The sequence below is a fragment of the Crotalus tigris genome, unplaced genomic scaffold, assembly GCF_016545835.1.
Source record: "Crotalus tigris isolate CLP2741 ecotype Arizona unplaced genomic scaffold, ASM1654583v1 scf7180000024461.2689607, whole genome shotgun sequence".
NCBI classification, from domain to species: domain Eukaryota; kingdom Metazoa; phylum Chordata; class Lepidosauria; order Squamata; family Viperidae; genus Crotalus; species Crotalus tigris.
Window position 1 is genome coordinate 1,017,149 of NW_024100631.1, and position 21,010 is coordinate 1,038,158.

At 44.1% G+C, this 21,010-nt stretch overlaps 1 protein-coding gene across 7 annotated transcripts in view; it reads left to right on the forward strand.

The window, feature by feature from the left end:
- The window catches only part of FBRSL1 (fibrosin like 1), a 456,102-nt gene that overhangs the window by 114,357 nt on the left and 320,735 nt on the right, over positions 1-21,010 (forward strand). For all 7 annotated transcript variants that reach the window (XM_039332294.1, XM_039332296.1, XM_039332300.1 and 4 more), the window contains exon 2: positions 6,408-6,608. In XM_039332294.1, coding sequence (XP_039188228.1) covers positions 6,408-6,608 — 201 coding nt within the window. The remainder of the gene's footprint in view (positions 1-6,407; positions 6,609-21,010) is intronic.

The following is a 21,010-nucleotide window of genomic DNA, read 5'->3' on the forward strand; positions in this document are numbered from 1 at the left end:
TGATCAGGGGTCCGGAGGCTAAACCGTACGATGAACAATTGAGGGGAACCAGGCATATGAAGAGAAGACTCGGGAGAGACATGATAACTGTCTTCCAGTACTTTAAGGGCTGATCCAGGGAAGAGGTGGTCAACTTATTCTCCAAAGCATCTCAGGGCAGGGCATGGAACAATAGGTGGAAGCTCCTCAAAGGAAAGTACAACCAGGAAGTAAGGAAGAATTTCCTGACAGTGAGGACCATTAATCAGTGCAATAGCTTTGCCTGTGTTCTATCACTGGAGGTTTCTAAGAAAAGATTGGACGACCATTTGTCCTGGATGGTATAAGGTCTCCTGCCTTACTCCAAGGTCCAAGGTCCCATCCAGCCCCGTGATTCTATAATTCTATGAATGAGGCATGGAGGTGCTTTAACAAGCCATCCCTTTGCCTTTGTGGGGTGTCAAAGGAACATCCATAAAACAACTCAACCCAACCCTCTAATGGGAGATCAAAAGATGAAGCAGGAGAGCAAAATAGCCTTCTTCTTCTTCTTCTTCTTCTTCTTCTTCTTCTTCTTCTTCTTCTTCTTCTTCTTCTTCTTCTTCTTCTTCTTCTTCTTCTTCTTCTTGTGCCATATCCATTATCGGACGTTGGCGATCATGTTGACGATCCTGTTTTTATCAGCAGCCACACGAAAAAGTGCTGCTGAGTTTTGTCCAAACCAGTCCCTGAGATTTTGAAGCCACAATGTTCTTCTTCTGCCTGGACCTCGTTGGCCTTCCATCTTTCCCTGGAGGATGAAATGGAGCATGCCGTATTTTTCTGAGTGTATGTATTCCAATAGCCTTGGAAGTATCTTTTATTTCAAAGGTGAAGGATGGATGGGGGAAAAAAATGAGTGAACCTTGACAGTGGTAGGATGACAATCCCAGTCATGACTATTTTGTGTCCTTTCGAATCAGAAGAAAAAGATCTCCAGATCCTTTTGAGAAGGTTGTGGAAAGATCTCCCTTATCAGTGCAAATCTCCACACCCCCCCCTTTTTTTTTTGCCTTGAAATTGAATCACTGGTGCTTAATTCCCACGAGCCGCCATGCTCTGGGTGATCGTTCCAGCTGTCACTCCCCTTCCCAAAGTCTCAGATGGAAATAACATGAGTTATTGATGATGAGGCAATTTTGAATGATTAATGTAGTGCCATCTCATGAGTAGCTTCTAATTGAAGGGAGACAGTTATTGATTTATGCGGGCGTTTTGCGTTCAATTTAACACTTATTTCATAGATATTTTGTTCGGTTTCTAGATCTCCAGGGAGGGTTTGTTATTGAAATGTGCTAGGCTGATAATATGGAATAATTAAATTACCTTTCTTTTTCTTTTTTTTAGCCACTTGGTTTCGGGAACTGTTTACGTACAATATTGATGATTTTCTCTGTGTGTGTGTGTGTGTGTGTGTGTGTCGAAGGATGCAGCCTGTTCCTGCTCTGTTCATCCCCCAAACTTTAGAATTTGGAAGGTGTCCCTTGAAGGACTACCTGTATCTGCACAACTACACAAGTCTGTTTCTAAGCTCGGAACCTTGCATGCAGATCAGAAATAATAATAATAATAATAATAATAATAATAATAATAATAACAACAACAACAACAACAACAACAACAATAACAACAACTGGTGGGATCATAAAACAGAGAAAGTCATAGAAAATGGTAAAATTAAACTGCTCTGGGACTTCAGAATTCAAACAGACAAGCACCTGCAACATAACACCCCAGACTTAACAATTGTCGATAAGAAAGACAAAAAAGTCTGGATAGTGGATGTGGCAGTGCCTGGAGACAGCATAATAGAAGAGAAAGAGCTGGAGAAGATAACAAAATACAAAGACCTACAAATAGAAATAGAAAGACTGTGGCAAAAGCAAGCAAGGGTAGTACCAATAGTCATAGGCGCCTTGGGTGCAATCTCAAAACAACTGGAGCACCACTTGAACACCACTGGCATTGACAAATTCGCTATTAGTCAATTGCAAAAGGCGGCCTTACTAGGAACTGCTTCCATCCTGCGACGATATCTGTAAATACCATCAAACATCCACATCTGCCTATCCCAGGTCCTGGGTAAGGACTCGATAGGTAGACAAAATGCCAAATCTAGTCTGAACATCTGGCTGACTGTGCGATGATGCATAATAATAATAATACAGCTTGGCACAGAAGCCCGTGAACTTAAATATCGTCTTATATCAGCGATGCAGACTAAAAATTGTTTCCAAAGAGCCAAACACAGGCACCCCATCAATTGTTGCGTGTTGTTGCAGTAAAAATAAACAATTGTCACAAATTTAGGCATTCAGCTGTATGGATTTCTTTCCTTTCCTCTCTGTTGGCTACAAGTCAGGTAATTTTTTATTTTATTTTTTACTGTATATTTTTGATCTGCGTTCAAGGATCTGAGCTTTGAAACAGGCTTGTGCAGCTGTAGCTGTTAGATCAGATCAGCACGTCCATTATAAGGACTTTCAGCTTCAAAACTGGGGGAGAGTTAACGACAACAGCAGCGACGAGTTATTTATTTATTATGAAATTTATTTACTCCTCATCTAATGTCCAACGACTCTGGGTGGCATACAGCAATAACCTTTTTTTTTTTTAGCATCCAAATCAACGGGCCTTTTTTTTTTTTTTTTTTACAAATATTGCAGCCTCTTGCAAATTGAGATGTCCCAGATGAACAAAAAAAACCCCTTGGGTTTTGTTTTTTTTTTTGGTGATGAATCATTTGGCTTATGAGAATGTTCTCATTTTGCATTGGACCTTCCTTCTCCTTCCCTCCCTCCCTCCCCCCCCAAACTGCAGTGCTGAACTTTCTCTGGTTTATCAGAACAAGAAGCATCCGTCACTTAACGCTACAACTTTGACAGGGCTTCTAAAGAGAACACAGCCCAACTGCCTCTGGATTTTATCAGCCTGTGTTATGGGAAATGTTGAAGTTTAAAAGTTAAAAACACATACACACACACACAAAACCAAGAAAGGAAACATGTGGCCAGCTTAGAGAGGAATTGTAAGGCTGAGGTTAGGAAAAGCAAAGATTTGCCTTGCAGTCACCGTAATTGAGATCGCAGAGCTTCGATTGGGGGAGGGTCAAAGCCAGGATTTTGCTGTTTTGGGTATGAATGGCATCTCGGCTCCATGGGGGAGCCAGGATTGTGTCCTGAAGTCAAAGTGGGGTGTGTGTGTGACCTTCAATCTAGAAGCTGTTCATTTTGGAGCCAAACCAGATAGGCTATTGCAGAAAGCTGTGTTGGTGCATTTCCAGATGTGCCTTCAGATAGCCGCCATCGTTTCTGGGAATGAGGAAACAGCAAACCAGTGCATCATTCATGCAGTCCAAATAACGAATTTGTATCGCTCTCTCTTGGCTGCTGTCCAGGGTTCTTAAAAGTGTCTTCTGATCCAGGGGTCCCCAGCCTGTGGGCCATGGCCCACTAGTGGGCCAGGAGTGGTTTGCAACTGGGCCGTGGAAACCGCCAGCGAGCACGTGCGCACATACCTATGTCCTCGTTTACACTCTGAAAGTTGGTGGCTTCGGGGCCCTCTCTCCAACCTTTTAACTTTGTTTTTCTATGGATGTTATGGGGTTTTTTTTAACTTGTAAACCGCCTAGACCAGACATGTCAAACACAAGGCCCGGGGGCCAGATGCGGCCCGCGAAGTGGTTTCATGTGGCCCACGAAGCCGTCCTGGAAACAGTGAGGGAACGGCCATAGTTCCCCCATGCTGGCTCAGGAATTCTGGGAGTTGAAGTCCATGAGTCATGAGGAGGCCATAGTTCCCCCATGCTGGCTCAGGAATTCTGGGAGTTGAAGTCCACGAGTTATAAAAGAGTCATGGTTGCCTACCCCTGCTCTATACCAGCGGTAGGCAACCATGACTCTTTTATAACTCGTGGACTTCAACTCCCAGAATTCCTGAGCCAGCATGGGGGAACTATGGCCTCCTCATGACTCATGGACTTCAACTCCCAGAATTCCTGAGCCAGCATGGGGGAACTATGGCCCCTTCATGACTCATGGACTTCAACTCCCAGAATTCCTGAGCCAGCATGGGGGAACTATGGCCTCCTCATGACTCATGGACTTCAACTCCCAGAATTCCTGAGCCAGCATGGGGGAACTATGGCCCCTTCATGACTCATGGACTTCAACTCCCAGAATTCCTGAGCCAGCCATGCTGAGGGGAAAGGGAGAGGTTTCCAAGCTGAGCCATGCTGGCTCAGGAATTCTGGGAGTTGAAGTCCACGAGTCATCAAAGAGCCAAGGTTGCCTACCCCTGCACTAGCCACTGCACCGGGCTACTTCGTAAGGTAGTTTCAACGCTCATCAAACCCCATTGCTCCCAAGCGTATGGCCTTACCCTTTTTCGCTCCAATGGGAGTTTCCACATTTTGATCAGATGGGGCTGCCTTTTTCTTTCTTTTTTTTTTCTTTTTCTTTAAGGCAATCATGTCACTGTGAGGACAGATGTTTTATATTGGCTTTGGCGCAAATTAGCAGCTTGCAAGAAAATCAAATGTCACTGATTTACACAGAGGAAATAGAGCTTTGCTGCACAAAGGAAATTAACCAGTCCTCTGGTGTTGATCCAGCGCAGCTTTCTCCACACACAATAATCTGCTACTTAAAATTAGGGGAAGAATGGGAGAGAAACACAGGGTAGTGCAGCCAAGGGGGCATTTATTCAGCTCTGGATTTTGCTTTGCGCAGGCCAATTCGGGCAGAGCCAAGACAGCTGGCTTTCACTTTGCCTCCTCCAGTGTGTGCAGAGGCTGAATAGAGATATCACTCTTGCGACCAAGTTGAAAAGGCGTCACTGAACGTATAATGCACCGATTTTATTTTATTTTTTTTTTAAAAATGCCTGGAGCGTTTTATACTTTCCTGCTGTTGTTATCTTCTCTCAAGGGGGGGGGGGGGCTGTTACGGCTCAAAAGCATTTCTCCTGTTTTATAGATAAGAAAACCGGTGTTGTATCTGCGTTATGATTTTGGTCTGAGTGTTGTGTGTGTGTGAGTTTCGGAGGGGAATAGCCAAAGAAAATGGCAGAGATTTGTCCAGGCAGTTTCTGAAGAATCAGCCCTCGCTGAACGGAAGAAAACAAGCAAACAAACAGACTAAATTTAGAATGGCAGACAAACTACTACTGTGTTAAAATGCAAAGAGATGTAGGTCTGAAGTGCAGTGAGAGTACTGTATGGTGGTGAAAAAAAGATTACAGATCGTGCCAAGCATCTCACAGTCACTTCTGATCACTTCCAAAGAGGAAATACTGCTAGTCAGCGTATGAAAAACTCTCTGAGATAAAAAAAAAAAAATAGTCAAAAGGGGGTTAGATTGACAAAAGAATTGCTAAGAGATCATAATATATACATACCAATCTAATCTGGCATTTTGTGTGAGGTTGTACACCAATGTGGAATCCTAAATAGAAGGGCCATTTCCATAATACTGTAATCCCCATCCATATACTTTTCTCCTCCTGATTGACTACCTCTCAGCATGTGAGCCAAACTGTGCGTAGAAGAACATATATTTCTCCAGGAGCTAAATTAGGGTGGAAGAAAAAGAAGCAAATGGTATTTGTGTTGGGAAACTGCCAGCTAGGCTGGAAGGGGGAAGGTGTCAAGCGAGGGCCTATCTTAGAGTCCTTGCATAGCTGTAAGCTGCATACACTTGACTTCCCCCCATGATCCATGAAGCCTTATCTGATTATTCCCATGGGAAGTCAAGCATCTGGGCAGATTCTTGTAGTATAGGTGGAAAGCAATAAAGTTGCTTATTTTAGCGATTTACAAGTGGCTCTGTTTGCTTGTGTCTGATGATTTGCTTCTATTTTATACCCCTTCCTATTTGTCCAACCTCAGTTGTGCGGTGTAGGGAGGGGAAAATTCCTCTTTGAATGACACCGTTGTATAGTACCAAGGCAACAGAATGATAGGAAAGGTCTCTATTGCCCATCTAATTCCTTTGCTTTCTAGAAACAAGCAGTCTAGAGCTGAAACGTTTCAGACAGAAAGTTCTCCAACTTCCATCTGAAGATCCCAAAGCAGAAAAGGCTCAGGAATTCTGGGAGTTGAAGTCCACGAGTCCTAAAAGAGCCAAGGTGGCCTACCCCTGGTCTAGGGTTTCCTGCCTGAGCAGGGGGTTGGACTAAAAGATCTCCAAGGTCCCTTCCAACTCTGTTATTCTGTTAAATCTTTGCCAGCCCGCTCACTTCCTCGCTTGCACGGAATTCCTTAATGTTTATGGCTCTTGGGTGAATGGATAAATAGATAGATAGATAGATAGATAGATAGATAGATAGATAGATAGATAGATAGATAGATATTTTTTTAAATCCCTTTTCTGATCTTGCTTCTTCTACAGAAGGACATGTCACTGAAGCCTCAGGAGAGAAAAGAAAAATGGGAGAGACACCCAGGGAAGAAACTTCGGGAAAGCGAACATTGCGTCTCAGCCGAACCGAGCGAAAACGGGCACAGTAACGATGCCGGCAGTTCGGGGAGAGAAACGGATCGAGGGAAAGAGAGAGTGAAAAAGAAAATCCCGCTGAAGGTCCAGAAACAGGTAGGATGGGAAGATTGAGTTCTATGGAGGTGTCCTTTGGGAAGATTTGTTTGGCTTCGATTCGATTCGATCTCAACTAATCTAACTTTGATATATGGACTTCAACTCCCAGACATGCTGTGGCTGGGGAATTCTGGGACTTGAAGTCCACACAGATATTATATACAGGTAGTCTTTGACTTTCAACCAGTTGCCTAGCAACCTTTTGAAGTTATGATAGACACCCCCCCAAAAAAGGTATTTATTTATGACCTGGATTCGAAGTTCTGATGTCTGCTTCTCCCATGTCATGTGACCTCATTTGGGGCACTTAGGCAGCCAGCTCAGAACTGACGATCCGCTGAATGACCAGCAAGACTTACAACCGTAATTCCATGCTCAATTACAGTCGTTAAGTCGAGGACTACCTATATGCAAGAGATGCTGTTGAGGATACATTTATGTGTGGAGGGAGATGGTTAATAAAAAGGTTTGCTTGTGTGAAATATGGCCAGAGAAATGAAACCACGGGGATGCCAACTGCTGGTTGAACGTGTTGGACTCTAGTGGAAACTTCTTGGATTGTGGATCATGGATGGTGGATCTTCCCTGGCTGAAGCTTGTGGCGAGTGTAGTTGGCTTCGAAACACCCAAATTTGGAATCCCCCAAGATGCTATTCTTTCGTTCCGTGGCAACAACAGGTCTTTAGGATGATGGATGATAGGGTAGAAGATTGGAAACACATCCGGGCATTAGAAACATATTTTACTGAAGATCCTTGTGTGCCAAATTGCTTCCGAAGTAGGACATGTAAACTGAGAATCTTTTTTAAAAAATATATTTTATTGATTTTTAACATAATCATCTTAATATTTGGTAAATAGTGTATTGTCTGGGTTTATATTTAAAAAACAGCCAATAACAATCAGTTTCTGTAATTCTATAATCCACATCGTAGCTTTGCTTGATTGTCTCTTCTCCCAATAATATTCGCTTGTGCCAGCCTTGATACAATTGTTATTTATGAAACTCAAAACTCTTGCAGGCTGCATACAAGGTATGATGTAATAGTAACAACAACAACAACAACAACAACAATATCTGTAATATCATCAAACATCCACATCTGCCTATCCCAGGTCCTTGAGAAGGGCTCGATAGGTAGACAAAAATGCCAAATCCAGTCTGAACATCTGGCTGACTGTGTGATAATAATAATAATAATAATAATAATAATAATAATAATAATAATAATAATAATAATAATAGAAGATAGTGGATGTGGCAGTGCCTGGAGACAGCAGAATAGATGAGAAAGAACTGGAGAAGATAACAAAATACAAAGACCTACAAATAGAAATAGAAAGACTGTGGCAAAAGCAAGCAATAGTCATAGGCTCCTTGGGTGCAATCCCAAAACATCTGGAGCACCACTTGAACCCCATTGGCATTGACAAATTCGCCATTAGTCAATTGCAAAAGGCGGCCTTACTAGGAACTGCTTCCATCCTGAGACAATATCTGTAATAACATCAAACACATCTGCCTATCCCAGGTCCTGGGTAAGGACTCGATAGGTAGACAAAATGCCAAATCCAGTCTGAACATCTGGCTGACTGTGCGATGATCCATAATAATAATAATAATAATAATAATAATAATAATAATAATAATAATAATAATAATAATAATAATAATAAAGCTTGGCACAGAAGCCCGTGAACTTAAATATCGTCTTAGGGAAGAAAGAAAAAAGGAAGGAAGGAAGGAAGGAAGGAAGGAAGGAAGGAAGGAAGGAAGGAAGGAAGGAAGGAGGAAGGAAGGAAGGAAGGAAGGAAGGAAGGAAGGAAGGAAGGAAGGAAGGAAGGAAGGAAGGAAGGAAGGAAGGAAGGAAGGAGCTAGCTTATAAGATTGAAGCGTCTTCAGGTCAAACTGGCTCCCTCGTGACTCCACTCCGTGTCCATTTCCACACTCTCCACCTTGTTGTTTTCTTGGCAACACTACAGACGTGGCTCCTCCTCCTGCCTCCCTTGCCTTGTTCTGCCTTCAGCTCTGCCATGGACTGGGGAGCCCCAGATGGCCCGCTTCCATCTTCCCCTAGTAATCTGCCAGGGTGGAAAACTCACAGCTGCCAAAGAAACCGCTGGGGAGTCCCGGCACCAAGTGCCGAAATGGGCAATACAGTATTTAGTCATTAGGGCTGCTCATCTAGAGAAGTAAAATAAGGCTCATTTCAATCAATAGCAATCTGTTTGCACTGTCAGGAACTAATTTAAAAATCTGCTTTAAGTCCCGGCTAGGCATTTGGATGCTGAACGCAGCGTACAAAGTGCCGGGGAATCATTGGGCATGGCGTGATGGCAACCGCGAGGATGGCGGAAGGAAGCTGCCGAGTAAGGGAAGACCTATTATTTTAACACAGCTTGCTCGGCGGTGCTAATCCATCTTATCCTGCACACACACAGAGCCCAGGAGAGAGAAAGAGCAAAAACAAAACCAAAAAAAGCAACAACAGGAAAGAGAACCGAATGGCACTTAGCTTGCTAAATATTTTCACTGCCTGGCTGCAAGTTGGAGGGATTTCAAAATTTTGACCAGCCTTCCCGGACTTAATGCATTCCAAGGCCAGAAGGGTTGGGATGATGACCTTTGCTGAAAGTCATACTTATGTGCCTTATTCTGATAAGGGGATTAAAGGCGAAAACGTACAAAGAACGGGCGCAGGAATTGGGTATGTCTAACTTAATGAAAAGATGGATTAGGGGTAACATGATAGCAGGATTCTAACATTTTAGGGGCTGCCACAAAGAAGAGGGTGTATTCTCCAAAGCGCCTGAAGGCAGGACAAGAAGCAACAGATGGAAACTAACCAAAGAGAGAAGCAACCTGGAACTAAGGAGAAACTTCCTGACAGTGAGAACAATTAATCAGTGGTACAACTTGCCTCCAGAAGTTGTGCTCCATCACTGGAGGTTTTTAAGAAGAGATTGGACAGCATTTGTCTGGAATGGTCTAAGGTCTCCTGCTTGAGCAGGGGGTTGGACTAGAAGACCACCAAGGTCCCTTTCAACACTGTTATTCTCTGAGAATTATAGAAGCTAGAAGGCTGAGGGTACCAAGCTGGGGAAGGCCCATCTTTAAAAGTGGCCATAATTCAGAGATGGGGAGGCCTGGAATTTGAGTTCCACTTTAGACACAAAACCAGCAAGGTGACCTTGGGCCAGTCCCTCTTTCTCAGCCCTAGGAAGAAGACTAGAGCAAACTGCTTCCAAAATTGTTGCCAGGAGAACTGTTAACTTCTCCATTTAATCACATGGTTCCAAAATGGTCTTGAAGGCACCAAAACAAGAATCCAGCTTGATGTTGTGATTAAAGTCACTGGACTAGAAGTCAGGAGCACCTGAAGTTTTTAGTCCTGCTTTAGGCACAAAGCAAACTTGCTGACCTTGGGCCAAGTTCCTCTCTCTCAGTCCTAGGAAGAAACAAGCAGTGACAAACCATTTCTGAAATCTTGCCAAGAAGTCTACAGAAACTTGTCCAGGCAGTCTGGAGAACCAGTTTATTGTGGTGGATAAGCCATCAGGCTAACAACTGGGTGACCTTATCTTCTGTTCCCAACTGACCTTGGGCCAGTCCCTTCTCTCCGACCTGGGAAGCAGGCATGGCAAACGACGTCCAAAACACCTTGCCGGGAAAACTGTGGGGTCTTCTCCAGGCCATCGTCAGGAGCCAACTTGAAGGCACTTAAAAGTAGCTCCAATTCAGTCCAATAGAAAAATGGGCTCTCCACCCAAATGGCAGAAGACACACAGCTTGTTACTTACCTTGGCTTAGTCTAGTGCAGTGTTTCTCAGTCTTGGGCACTTGATGATGTAGGGATTTCAGTTCTTGGATTGGGACTGGCTGGGGAATTCTGGGAGTTGAAGTCCGCGTATCTTCAAGCAGCCGAGACTGAGAAGCACGGGTCTAGTGCAGGGGTAGGCAACCTTGGCTCTTTGATGACTCGTGGACTTCAACTCCCAGAATTCCTGAGCCAGCCACGCTGAGGGGAAAGGGAGCGGTTTCCAGGCTGAGCCATGCTGGCTCAGGAATTCTGGGAGTTGAAGTCCACGAGTCATAAAAGAGCCAAGGTTGCCAACCCCTCGTCTAGAGCAAGGGTAGGCAACCTTGGCTCTTTGATGACTCGTGGACTTCAACTTCCAGAATTCCTGAGCCAGCCATGCTGAGGGGAAAGGGAGAGGTTTCCAGACTGAGCCATGCTGGCTCAGGAATTCTGGAGTTGAAGTCCACGAGTCATGAGGGGGCCATAGTTCCCTCATGCTGGCTCAAGAATTCTGGGAGTTGAAGTCCATGAGTCATGAGGGGGCTATAGTTTTCCCCATGCTGGTTCAGGAATTCTGGGAGTTGAAGTCCACGAGTCATGAAGGGGCCAAGGTTGTCTACCCCTGGTCTAGTGCAATCAGTCAATCAAACAAACAAACAATTAGAGTAGAGCTGGAAGGGATCTTGGAGGTTCTCTAGTCCAGCCTCCTGCTCAAGCAGGAGACCCTAGACCATTCCAGACAAGTGGCTGTCCAGTCTCTTCTTTTAAAACCTCCAGTGATGAAGCACCCACAACTTCTGAAGGCAATCAGACCTTCATGTTTGAGAGAAGACAGCGTCACATTAATCCTTTTTTCTAAGCATAGACACGCCCTTAATTATAGGATGTAAACACAGATTGTCTTTGACTTACAATAGTTCGTTTCGTGTCTGTTCAAAGTTACAACGGCACTGGAAAAAGTGACTTAAGACCAGTTTTCACACTCGCAACCGTAGGAGCCTCCCCTCACGTGATCAAAATCCAGATGCTCGGCAACTGACTCGTATTTATGACGGTCACGGCATCCTGGGATCACGTGATCCCCTTTTGCGACCTTCTGGCGAGCCAAGTCAATGGGGAAGCCAGATTTCATTTAGCAGCCGGCTTCCTAACTTTACCTGTACTGTAAAAAGGGACCTTAGAGGTCATCTAATCCCACAGCCTGCTCGCTGCAGGAATCCACTAAACCGGCTCAGGAAAACCATCCTTGGGAAGCTTTTTAAGAAGCCTCTTCCACATCCTGGGGGGGTTGAACATCTAGTCCCCGGGAACACAGAGTTTGGAGGAACCAAACCGTGCATAGGTTTTTTCCGGTCTCTTGAACTAGGAGCTTTCAGAGAGTGGTGTAAACAAATCCCCGGTTTCCACGTCTGCTTTTGAAGAGAAGAGGCAGGCCGATGTGGATGTTGTTTAACTACTTTTATGGCACCCAGCTCTCATAAAAAGGTTGCTGGTGGTCATTGCTTACATTGTTGTAAAAGAAGAGCTAAATGGTTTGCAATTTAGGGAAGCAGATTTAATTACACAAAGTAATTTACAGAAAGCTGTAATTGTATCGCTGACTCTCTCTCTCTCTCTCTTGGTCTCCTCTTAGATTTAATTGGCAGGCTCCATTCTACCACTTCTCCCTCTCTTTCTTTCTCTTTTTGTTTGTTTAATGGCCATCTCCTTGGGTTGTACGCAAAATCTTTTCTTTCCTTGGAAGAGGACGGGCTTTTTTTTTATTATTATTATTACTAGCTGTACCCAGCCACGCGTTGCTGTGGCTCAAGAAAGAAAAGAGAAAGCGCACGTTTGCAATATGTTTAATTTCACAATGCTTGTGGGGATACAATATTTTTTTGTGGTTCCATTGTGTGTGCAGATATAGAGATTATATCCAACAGATGGCGCTGTTTTTCAAAAAAAGCATGTTTTACCTGTTTTTCAAAAAAGTCTGTTTTTACCTGTCATAGGTGTGACATCTATATAATATAGGTATATAAAAACACGTGCGTATTCGAATGTAACGTTGTGTCAAAATTTCAAAGCAATCGGTGAAGAACTTTCGGAGATTTAAGCTTTTGAACACACGAACATTTACATTTTTATTTATATAGATTTTGGTTTGGACCGTGTGTCACGTTCGCCTGAGATAATAAGGAAACGCAATAATAATAATAATAATAATAATAATAATAATAATAATAATAATAATAATAATAATATCACAGTTTAAGATCTAACAAAGCACAATTGTTTGGGGGAGAAAATGCTAGCTTCTCTTTCTGTGTCCTGGTCAAGGGAAGTTTGCTAATAAACAGAGGACCTTATTCATTCCCCTCCATAAACAGCTTTTTGGTTCATTAGAATGCGGGGGACCTTTGAACATGGCAACAACCTGCTGGTGACGCATCTAATTTAGCAGTTGTGTAGGACCTGCAACGCAGCTTTACAGACTTCCCAACAGCCAGTAGTTATTAACCGTAATTGAATACATAGCTACATGCAAGAATATTGTTCCATTCCCATTACTATTGTCTACTTTTAATGATGGATCTCTCTAGGGCAGCTGGCTGGAAACATCTAGTCATCATCTCCGTGTGTTAGGAAAGCACCACAGGGAAGGTGTCTTCCATCAGCTGCTTCCATCTATTTCTTCTGAATCTTGGATGTGCAACTTTGGAGCAAAAAAAAAAGGAAGTCTGTAGCTCAGGGTTGAATTGTAGAGTCCCTGATGCTCTCTAGACTCGGTTGTTTTCTTACAGACGTTTCATTACCCAACTAGGGAACATCATCAGTGTTAGGAGAGAGTGGAGGTGATGGTGGTAGTGATGATGTAGTGGTGGAGGAACAGGAGCAGAATGAAGACTCCTATCAGTGGTGGTGTAAGTGTTTTTATTTATTAGATTTGTTTGTCACCTATCCCACTTTGAGGCGAGTCTATTTTTGGGTGGTTCCTTGACCAGGCTGTTGTTTACTGATTGATTGTTTGTCTGAGTTGGTAGTTCCTTGATTGGGGTATTGTTTATTGCTTCACTGTTGGTTTAGTAGTAATCTTGGTGTTAATTTTTGTTTAACTGGGGTGTTGATTGCTGATGAGAAGGTGTTTGGTTGGTCTATTTGTTTCCCTTTGAGCTGTTTGATTGTGTCTTTTGAATGGCATGAAGAGGTGGTTTATCTCTATGTGCCTGTTAAGGGCAGATTTGTCTGACTGCCAGGCTTCCAGGAATTCTCTAGCATTTTTGGACTTGGTTTGGTCTAGGATCCTCAGAAATCTGCCTATGTTTTGTCCAGTTAAAGACAAAGTCCCATCACGTCTTCTATTTGATGTGTGTGATGTTCAATGTTTGTTTGCATAGAAACGTTGGGAAAAAAATATGCATGACCTCCATGGCTCAAGACTTCAGTGGCACATGGTTGCTGTTGTTGTTTTTAAAATTTGGATATAGCCTCTGTCTTGTAACAAGATTGGCAGGAAGCCTTCACTACAGGCATCTAACAAGATGGATGGCCAAGCTAAGACTTGAACTCCAGAGCTTTAAGCTCTTATGTGGTCTCTATACAAAGTCAATTGCTTTTGCCCCAAAATTCGTGTAGAGTTCAAAAACCACATTTGGACACAGGGGCCAAATCAGATGCAATTCTGATTGAATCCAGCACCCTGTGATGCTTGGACAAGCCAACCAAGCCAAAAATGAAAGAGATAAATCATAAAGAGATCTCTTCTGCAGTCTTCTGCTTCCGGGTGAACTTTAAGGAACCAGAACATGGAATTACTGTCTTGCTGTACATTAAAGAGCAGAAATCATTGAAAATGCTGTTTTGAGGACAGAAAGCTATTGGGAACAAGCCGGGACTCTGTTCTCTGGCAATATGATTAACCTCAAGCATTCAGAAGCACTATGTCAACTGCAACCACAAATTATGGGATGGGATTAAAAATAATGATAGTGTTTAGGGGTAGAGAGAATAATAGTTTGAAATTTCTTCCCCCCCCCCCCTTTCCTCTCTCCTCCCTCTCATTTTATCCTTCTGCTTTCTAGGCCTTTATTTTATTTTATTTTTCACTTACATTCTGCCAGCAGAGAGCGGGCTTAATTCATTCGCCATTTAAAAGACGGTGTTTTTTTTTTTGTCTGCCCTGGACGGCTCGCCTCTTGTGCTTTGCCGAAGCCAGCTTTGCTGGGGATGGAATTCCCTTCCCAGAAAAAGTTTTTGGGGTCCAGATTTAAATCAAAACTGCAAAGGGGGATTCTACCCATTGGATATACAGGCAGTCCTTGATTTACAGCCTTTCATTGGGGTGACTGCTCAAAGTTACAACAGCGCTGGGAAAAAAAAAAAGTGACTTTCACACTTAGGACCGTTGCAGCATTCCCGTGGCCACGTGATCAAAATTCAGAGGCTTGTACTGGCATGTACATATAAATGTATGTCCCCTATGCTATAGAGCAGTGGTTCTCAACCTTTTTAATGCCGTGACCCCCCAACCGGTCATAAGTCGAGGACTACTCAACCGGTCGTAAGTCGAGGACTACTCAATTGGTGCAGCACCATTTGCAGAAGGGGACTTTTGGCGGGCTTAGCAGGGCAGAGACAGCCTGGACAATTCCTATTGGCTTTTGAAAGCCAATAGAATTAGACTCTATTCAAGAGAGTTTATTCTATTGGCTTTCAAAAGCCAATAGAAGAAAAGGGAGTAGCACAGCTAAGGAAAAGGGGGAAAAAATGGCGGACTGCGTTGTTTGGCGACCCCCGTGAAATGGTCGTTCGACCCCAAATGGGGTCCCGACCCACAGGTTGAGAACCATTGCTATAGACTTTGGAAAAAGTGCAGAGAAGAGCAGCTAGGATGATCAAAGGCCTGGAGACCAAAACATAGGAAGACCGGTTGCAGGATTTGAGTATGGCCAGTCTAGAGAAAAGAAGGACTAGGGGGGACATGATAGCAGTCTTGCAATATTTAAGGGGCTGCCCCAAAGAAAGAGAGGAGGGTCAACTTATTCTCCAAAGCACCGGAAGACAAGACAAGAAACAAGGGATGGAAACTAATCAAAGAGAGACGCAACCTGGAATTAAGGACAAACTTCCTAACAGTGAGGACAATCAACCAGTGGAACGGCTTTGCCTTCAGAAGTTGTGGGTGCTCCAACATTGGAGGTTTCTAAGAAGAGACTTGTCTGAAGTGGAATAGGTTCTCCTGCCTGAGCAGGGGGCTGGACTAGAAGACCTCCAAGGTCCCTTCTAGCTCTATGCTGATTAATTAACATGTCTCTTTTTTCATTGCCGTGGTAACTTCCAACAGTCACTAAACAAATGGTTCTGAAGTTGAGGACTATCTATAAAACAGGAGTCAGTTTCAGGTATTTGTCTGTTCGTGCTTGCCTTTGCAAACACTGGATCCCCTGTGTCTGCTCTCTCAGCCCCCCCCCCAGACCCTCCCCCAAACCTTTTTTTTTTGTGCTGTGATCCTTCAGGGGGCCAATTTTCAGTCCTCTGACTGATTGATGGTTTTACATGAGCTGTTGAGAATACTACGCACAGCTTGAAGTAAGCACATCCGCTTGATCTCAAAATAGCTTCAGGGGTTGTTCTTTTCTCTATTTTTAAGGACTCTATTTTCTTTTAACACTTCAAGCAAGGTTTCTTGTCACTACAGGGCAGCGAGGGAGGCTGTGAAGCTGGGCTGTTGGTTAAGTGAAACACACACACACACACACACACACCCCTTTCAAGGCATGGGAAAGGCAAGTTCCTGGAAGCCAGAGGCCAATGTTGACCTAGCCTTGCCCGAATACAGAACATTTTGGAAAGGAGGACAATTAATTAGACAAACATTTTGGAAAGGAGGACAATTAATTAGACAAAGATGCAAGTATTTGTCTCTATCTATGACCTCTTGGTAAGTCCCAAATTGGTGGCAACATTTAGCTGGCCTAAAGGAGATTGTTTGATCTCAAAATACTAAAGGTTGGATCTAGATCAGGAGCGTCCAATCTTGGTGAGCTTAAGGCTTGTGGATTTCACCTGGGAAATTCTGGGAGTTGAAGTCCGCAACTCTTAAAGTTGCCAAGGTTGGACACCCCTGATCTAAGTAGTAACTTTCTCTCTCTCCTGCCCTTTCCAGGATGCTAACCCATGTGAAACCATGGTTTGCCCTTCCAGGTCTGTTAGGAAATAGGAACCACAGATCAGGCAGAACCAGACTGTCTTACAATCAGTAACCACTGCAAAATGTTTATTTTCAACCTGTTCAGAATCTTCTCCCTGTTGACCGCCTTGGAGAAGCCCTGATTATAATGTTGCAATCGTTGTAAGAGAAGGAAAGCTAAAATCACCAATAGTTTTTACCTGGCCATTCTACTATTTAAAAACAGAGAAGCAATCTTGTCTTTTCTCGAGTTCTAGATTTTTCACGCCTCCCCCCCCCAAAAAAAAAACGAAAAAGAGGAGGGGGAATCCATGTGGATGGCTGGGCTGAAGATTACCTATGTCGAATCGGTGGTCTTACAAGTCAACAAGACAGAAGGTTAATTAATGCAGACACTGTGTTAATTAGATTACACACAGGTTTTGCTGGTAAAGATTTGAGTCCTGCAACATTCCCCCTGGGGAGAAAGCAATAAATTAAAACGGTTATCTTTGTATGTATAAATACTGGAAATAAAGACACATTCACAGTCTGTAACAGCTTCTAAGTAAGAGGCCGCCCATGCTGGAGTAGTAGATGTCAAAGGATTCAGTTAGATGGTTAGACTAGATAAGACATAATGGCTATTTTGCATTTGATGCATTTTATGGAAACTAAAGATGCGAAGGCTAGCATTGGCAATAACATTTCCAAAAACCAAATGGGTGCCTTAATAAACGAATGCAAATCGTTAGTACAAATTACAGAAACGAAACCAAAGCATCGCATACTTACAGAGATACTTGGCAGTATTCAGTCCAAAATATAATCTAACGATAGCTAAACATAGGGAGTCCTCAATGTGCGAGCAGGATTTACGTTGCGAAGTCAGAAATTTGTTAAGTGAGCTTTGCCCCATTTTTTTTTCTCGCCACACTGATTAAGCGAATCGATATCATTGTTAAATTAGTCACACAGTCGTTAAGCGAATCTGGCTTCCCCATGGACCTTGCTTGTCACAAGGTTGCAAAAGGGGAAGGCGTGACCCCGGGACGCCGTGACCGTCGTAAATCTGAATTGGCTGTCAAGCGTCCGAATGTAACTCACGTGATCGCAGGATGCTGCAAAGTCACTCTTTTCCCCCTGTTGTTGTCATTTCGAACGGTCACTAAACCGTTGTAAGTGTGATGACCAGTTTTTCAGTCCCGTTGTAACTTCTGGCTGAGTTTTAAATCTGAGATCCCTATTTATTGATGGACTGTTTTACGGTCCGGTTTAATTATACCTCCCTAAGCTGTCTGGAATCGCCTTTGGCAAGATGGCCTGCATACAACTTCCATGAATAAATAAGCGTTTGTTAAACCAGGACTATCCGTACGGTAGTTGGCCCTGCCAGTTGTTTGGTGTGACTGTGGTTTTCTCCTCTGTCGTCCCTCGATTCGGCTTGCTACTGTTCAGCTCTGAACTTTAGCTACAAAGAGGACCCCACATGCTTCTGCCATTACAGCAAGCATGTTCCACCACCCCTCCAAGGTCACCTGACGCTGATTTGGCAAGTCTGCGAAAGTCTCAACAAGCCTGCAGCTGTTTTTAGCAGGCTGAAGTGCCAACTAAGGGGTTTTGTTTTTCTCCCCTACCCCCTTCTCAGTACTTTATTTCCCAAGCAAAAATACGCTGAGATGTAGGTGAACACCAAGTTGCATTCGTAGGTTCTCTTGAAGCACGCCACCAACAGACACCTTGCTTGCCCAAAGGAAGTAGCGAGGGGGCGGGTCCTTGGTGCTCTCGGAGCTTGGTGGTTTTCTTGCAGACGTTTCATTTCCCAACTAGGGAACATAATCAGTGACAGAAGACAATGGGGTTTGTGGAGAGGAGGAGGAGGAGGAGGAGGACGACGACGACGACTATGGGGTCCTTGATGCTCTCTTGGTTGTTTTCTTGAAGACATTTTGTTACCCAACTAGGTAACTTCATCAGTGCTAGAAGGGAATGGGGTTTGTGGAGAGGAGGAGGAGGAGGAGGAGGAGGAGAAGAACTATGGGGGTGCTCTCTTGGCTGTTTTCTTGCAGACTTTCATGAACCAGACTAGGTAACTTAATAATAATAATAATAATGATGATGATAAAGTTAGAAGGGACCTTGGAGGTCATTGAGTCCAACCCCCTGCTCAGGCAGGAAACCCTATACCATTTCGGACAAATGGCTGTCCAGTCTCTTCTTAAGAACTTCCAGTGTTGGAGCATTCACCGCTTCTGGAGGCAGGTTGTTCCACAGGTTAATTGTTCTAACTGTCAGGAAGTTTCTCCTTAGTACTAGGTTGCTTCTCTCCTTGATTAGTTTCCACCCGGTGTTTCTTCTCCTGCCTTCAGGCGCTTTGGGGCAGCCCCTGAGATACTGGAAGACTCCTATCCTGTCCCCCCTCGTCCTTCTCTTTGTTAAACTAGACATACCTAATTCCAGCAACCGTTCCTTATACGTTTTAGCCTCCAGTCCCCTGATCATCTTTGTTGCTCTTCTCTGCACTCTTTCTAGAGTCTCATCATCTTTTTTACATGTGCTAGAAGGGAGTGGGGTTTGTGGAGAGCAGGAGCAGGAGATCTATGGGGTCCTTGGTGCTCCCTTGGCTGTTTTCTTGCAGACCTTTCACAAACCAAAGTAGGCAACATCATCAGTAGAGAAACAGCAGAAAAGGGGGAGCAGAACTTGGCCACCCCTTTTCTGCAACCCCTGGCAGTCAGTTGTCCCAGCCTCGCGGGGAGAATGAAAGATACTCTTCAGAGACTCCACACCAGCGGCAACCAGGGACCTGCAGTAAATTGATCAAGAGGCACGTTTGACCCGAGAGCTGCCATTTAGAGAACGTATTACGGGGCACGTTGTAGCAGCAAATCTAATAAAGGCCCAGCATTGTCCTACGGAGAGAATAGGAGCATGGCGCGTGGCTTGATTTTTATCACGAGGACCTCAAATTACTGTCTGCTGACCTGGAAATATAAGATGTGATAGGGGTGGGCACTTTGGGAGGATCAGACAGCTTCAGAGAACTCGTGGTTGATTCCCGCCTCCCCTCTTCCTTGACCGTATTACTGGCTGAGATTGTTTATTGAGTGAAGAGGCCAGCAAACAATGAGGTCAGTCTTGGCAAATTATTCTGGAGCTGGAAGGCCAGGAGAGAATATCTTGACACCAAGCCTGAAGGTTAAAAAGATTGTGAATTAGACTGAGTCAGGGGCAGGAAGTTTGGCCAGAAAGACACACACGCAGAATTGGGCATTTTGCCCCTAGCTTTCTACTGGAGGAGTCTTCTTGCTCATTGGAGATACCCATAAGAGGGATCCAAGTGGCTTTTCGTTTCCCCAAAGCTGGCTAGTTCTTCAAAAGGAAGAAAGGGAGGACAGGAGCTGAGCTTCCCACCTGGGGGGAACCTCAGGTTTTCTAAATCATGATTTCTTAAGCAAGCCAAAGTGGTTGGAGTTACGTTGGAGAGCAACCATCCCAACTGGGAGGAGGAGTCAAGGGAAGAATTAGCCTGGACTCTCTTTATGTAAACACCAGAGATCCTCCACCCATGAGTGCTTAAGAGCCCTATCTGGCCTTTCCCAAGGGAAAGCCGCCAGTCTAGGAAGATTCCTGTATTATAGGCAGAGGACAATAAAGTAGCTAGTTTGAATTCTACACAGGTGGGTCTGGCTGTTCGTGCCTGACATTTTTGCGTCGTCTGTCAAGCCACGGTGGCTCTGAATGATTAGATTACAGCGAAGCAGTTCAAGGAATGAAAGATGGAGGAATGTTAAAAGTGTCTCCATGGACACTGTTGGAGAAGCCACAAATAGGTTCTGAGTGCAGAGAGAGAGAGGGAGGGAGGGAGGTAGAAAGAGAGAGAGAGAGAGAGATGGAGAGAGAGAGATATGGGGAGAGAGAGAGAGAGATGGAGAGAGAGATAGAGAGAGAGATGGAGAGAGAGATATGGGGGAGAGAGAGAGAGATGGAGAGAGAGAGAGATGGAGAGAGAGAGAGAGAGAGAGAGATGGTGAGAGAGATATGGGGAGAGAGAGAAAGAGAGAGAGAGAGATGAATGAATAGGTAGATAGACAGACGGATGGACAGACAGACAGCATACTTTATGATACAGGTAATTCTTGACTCATGATAACAATGTCCATTGGTAAACAAGGTGGTTGTTAAGTAAATCACACAGTCGTTCAGCGCAACCAGTTCTCCCCTCCCCCCTCATGGATTTTGCTTGTTGAAACTGGTGGCAAATGGCAATCACGCGAAGGTTGCAAATGGTGATAATGTGATCCTGGGACGTTACCAAGCGCCCACAGTTTGATCACATGACCACGGGGATGCTGCTCTGGTCGTAAGTGCAAGGGCCGGTCGCAAGTCACTTTTTTTTCAGTGCCATTGTAACTTTACACAGTCATTAAACGGAACGGTTTTCAGTC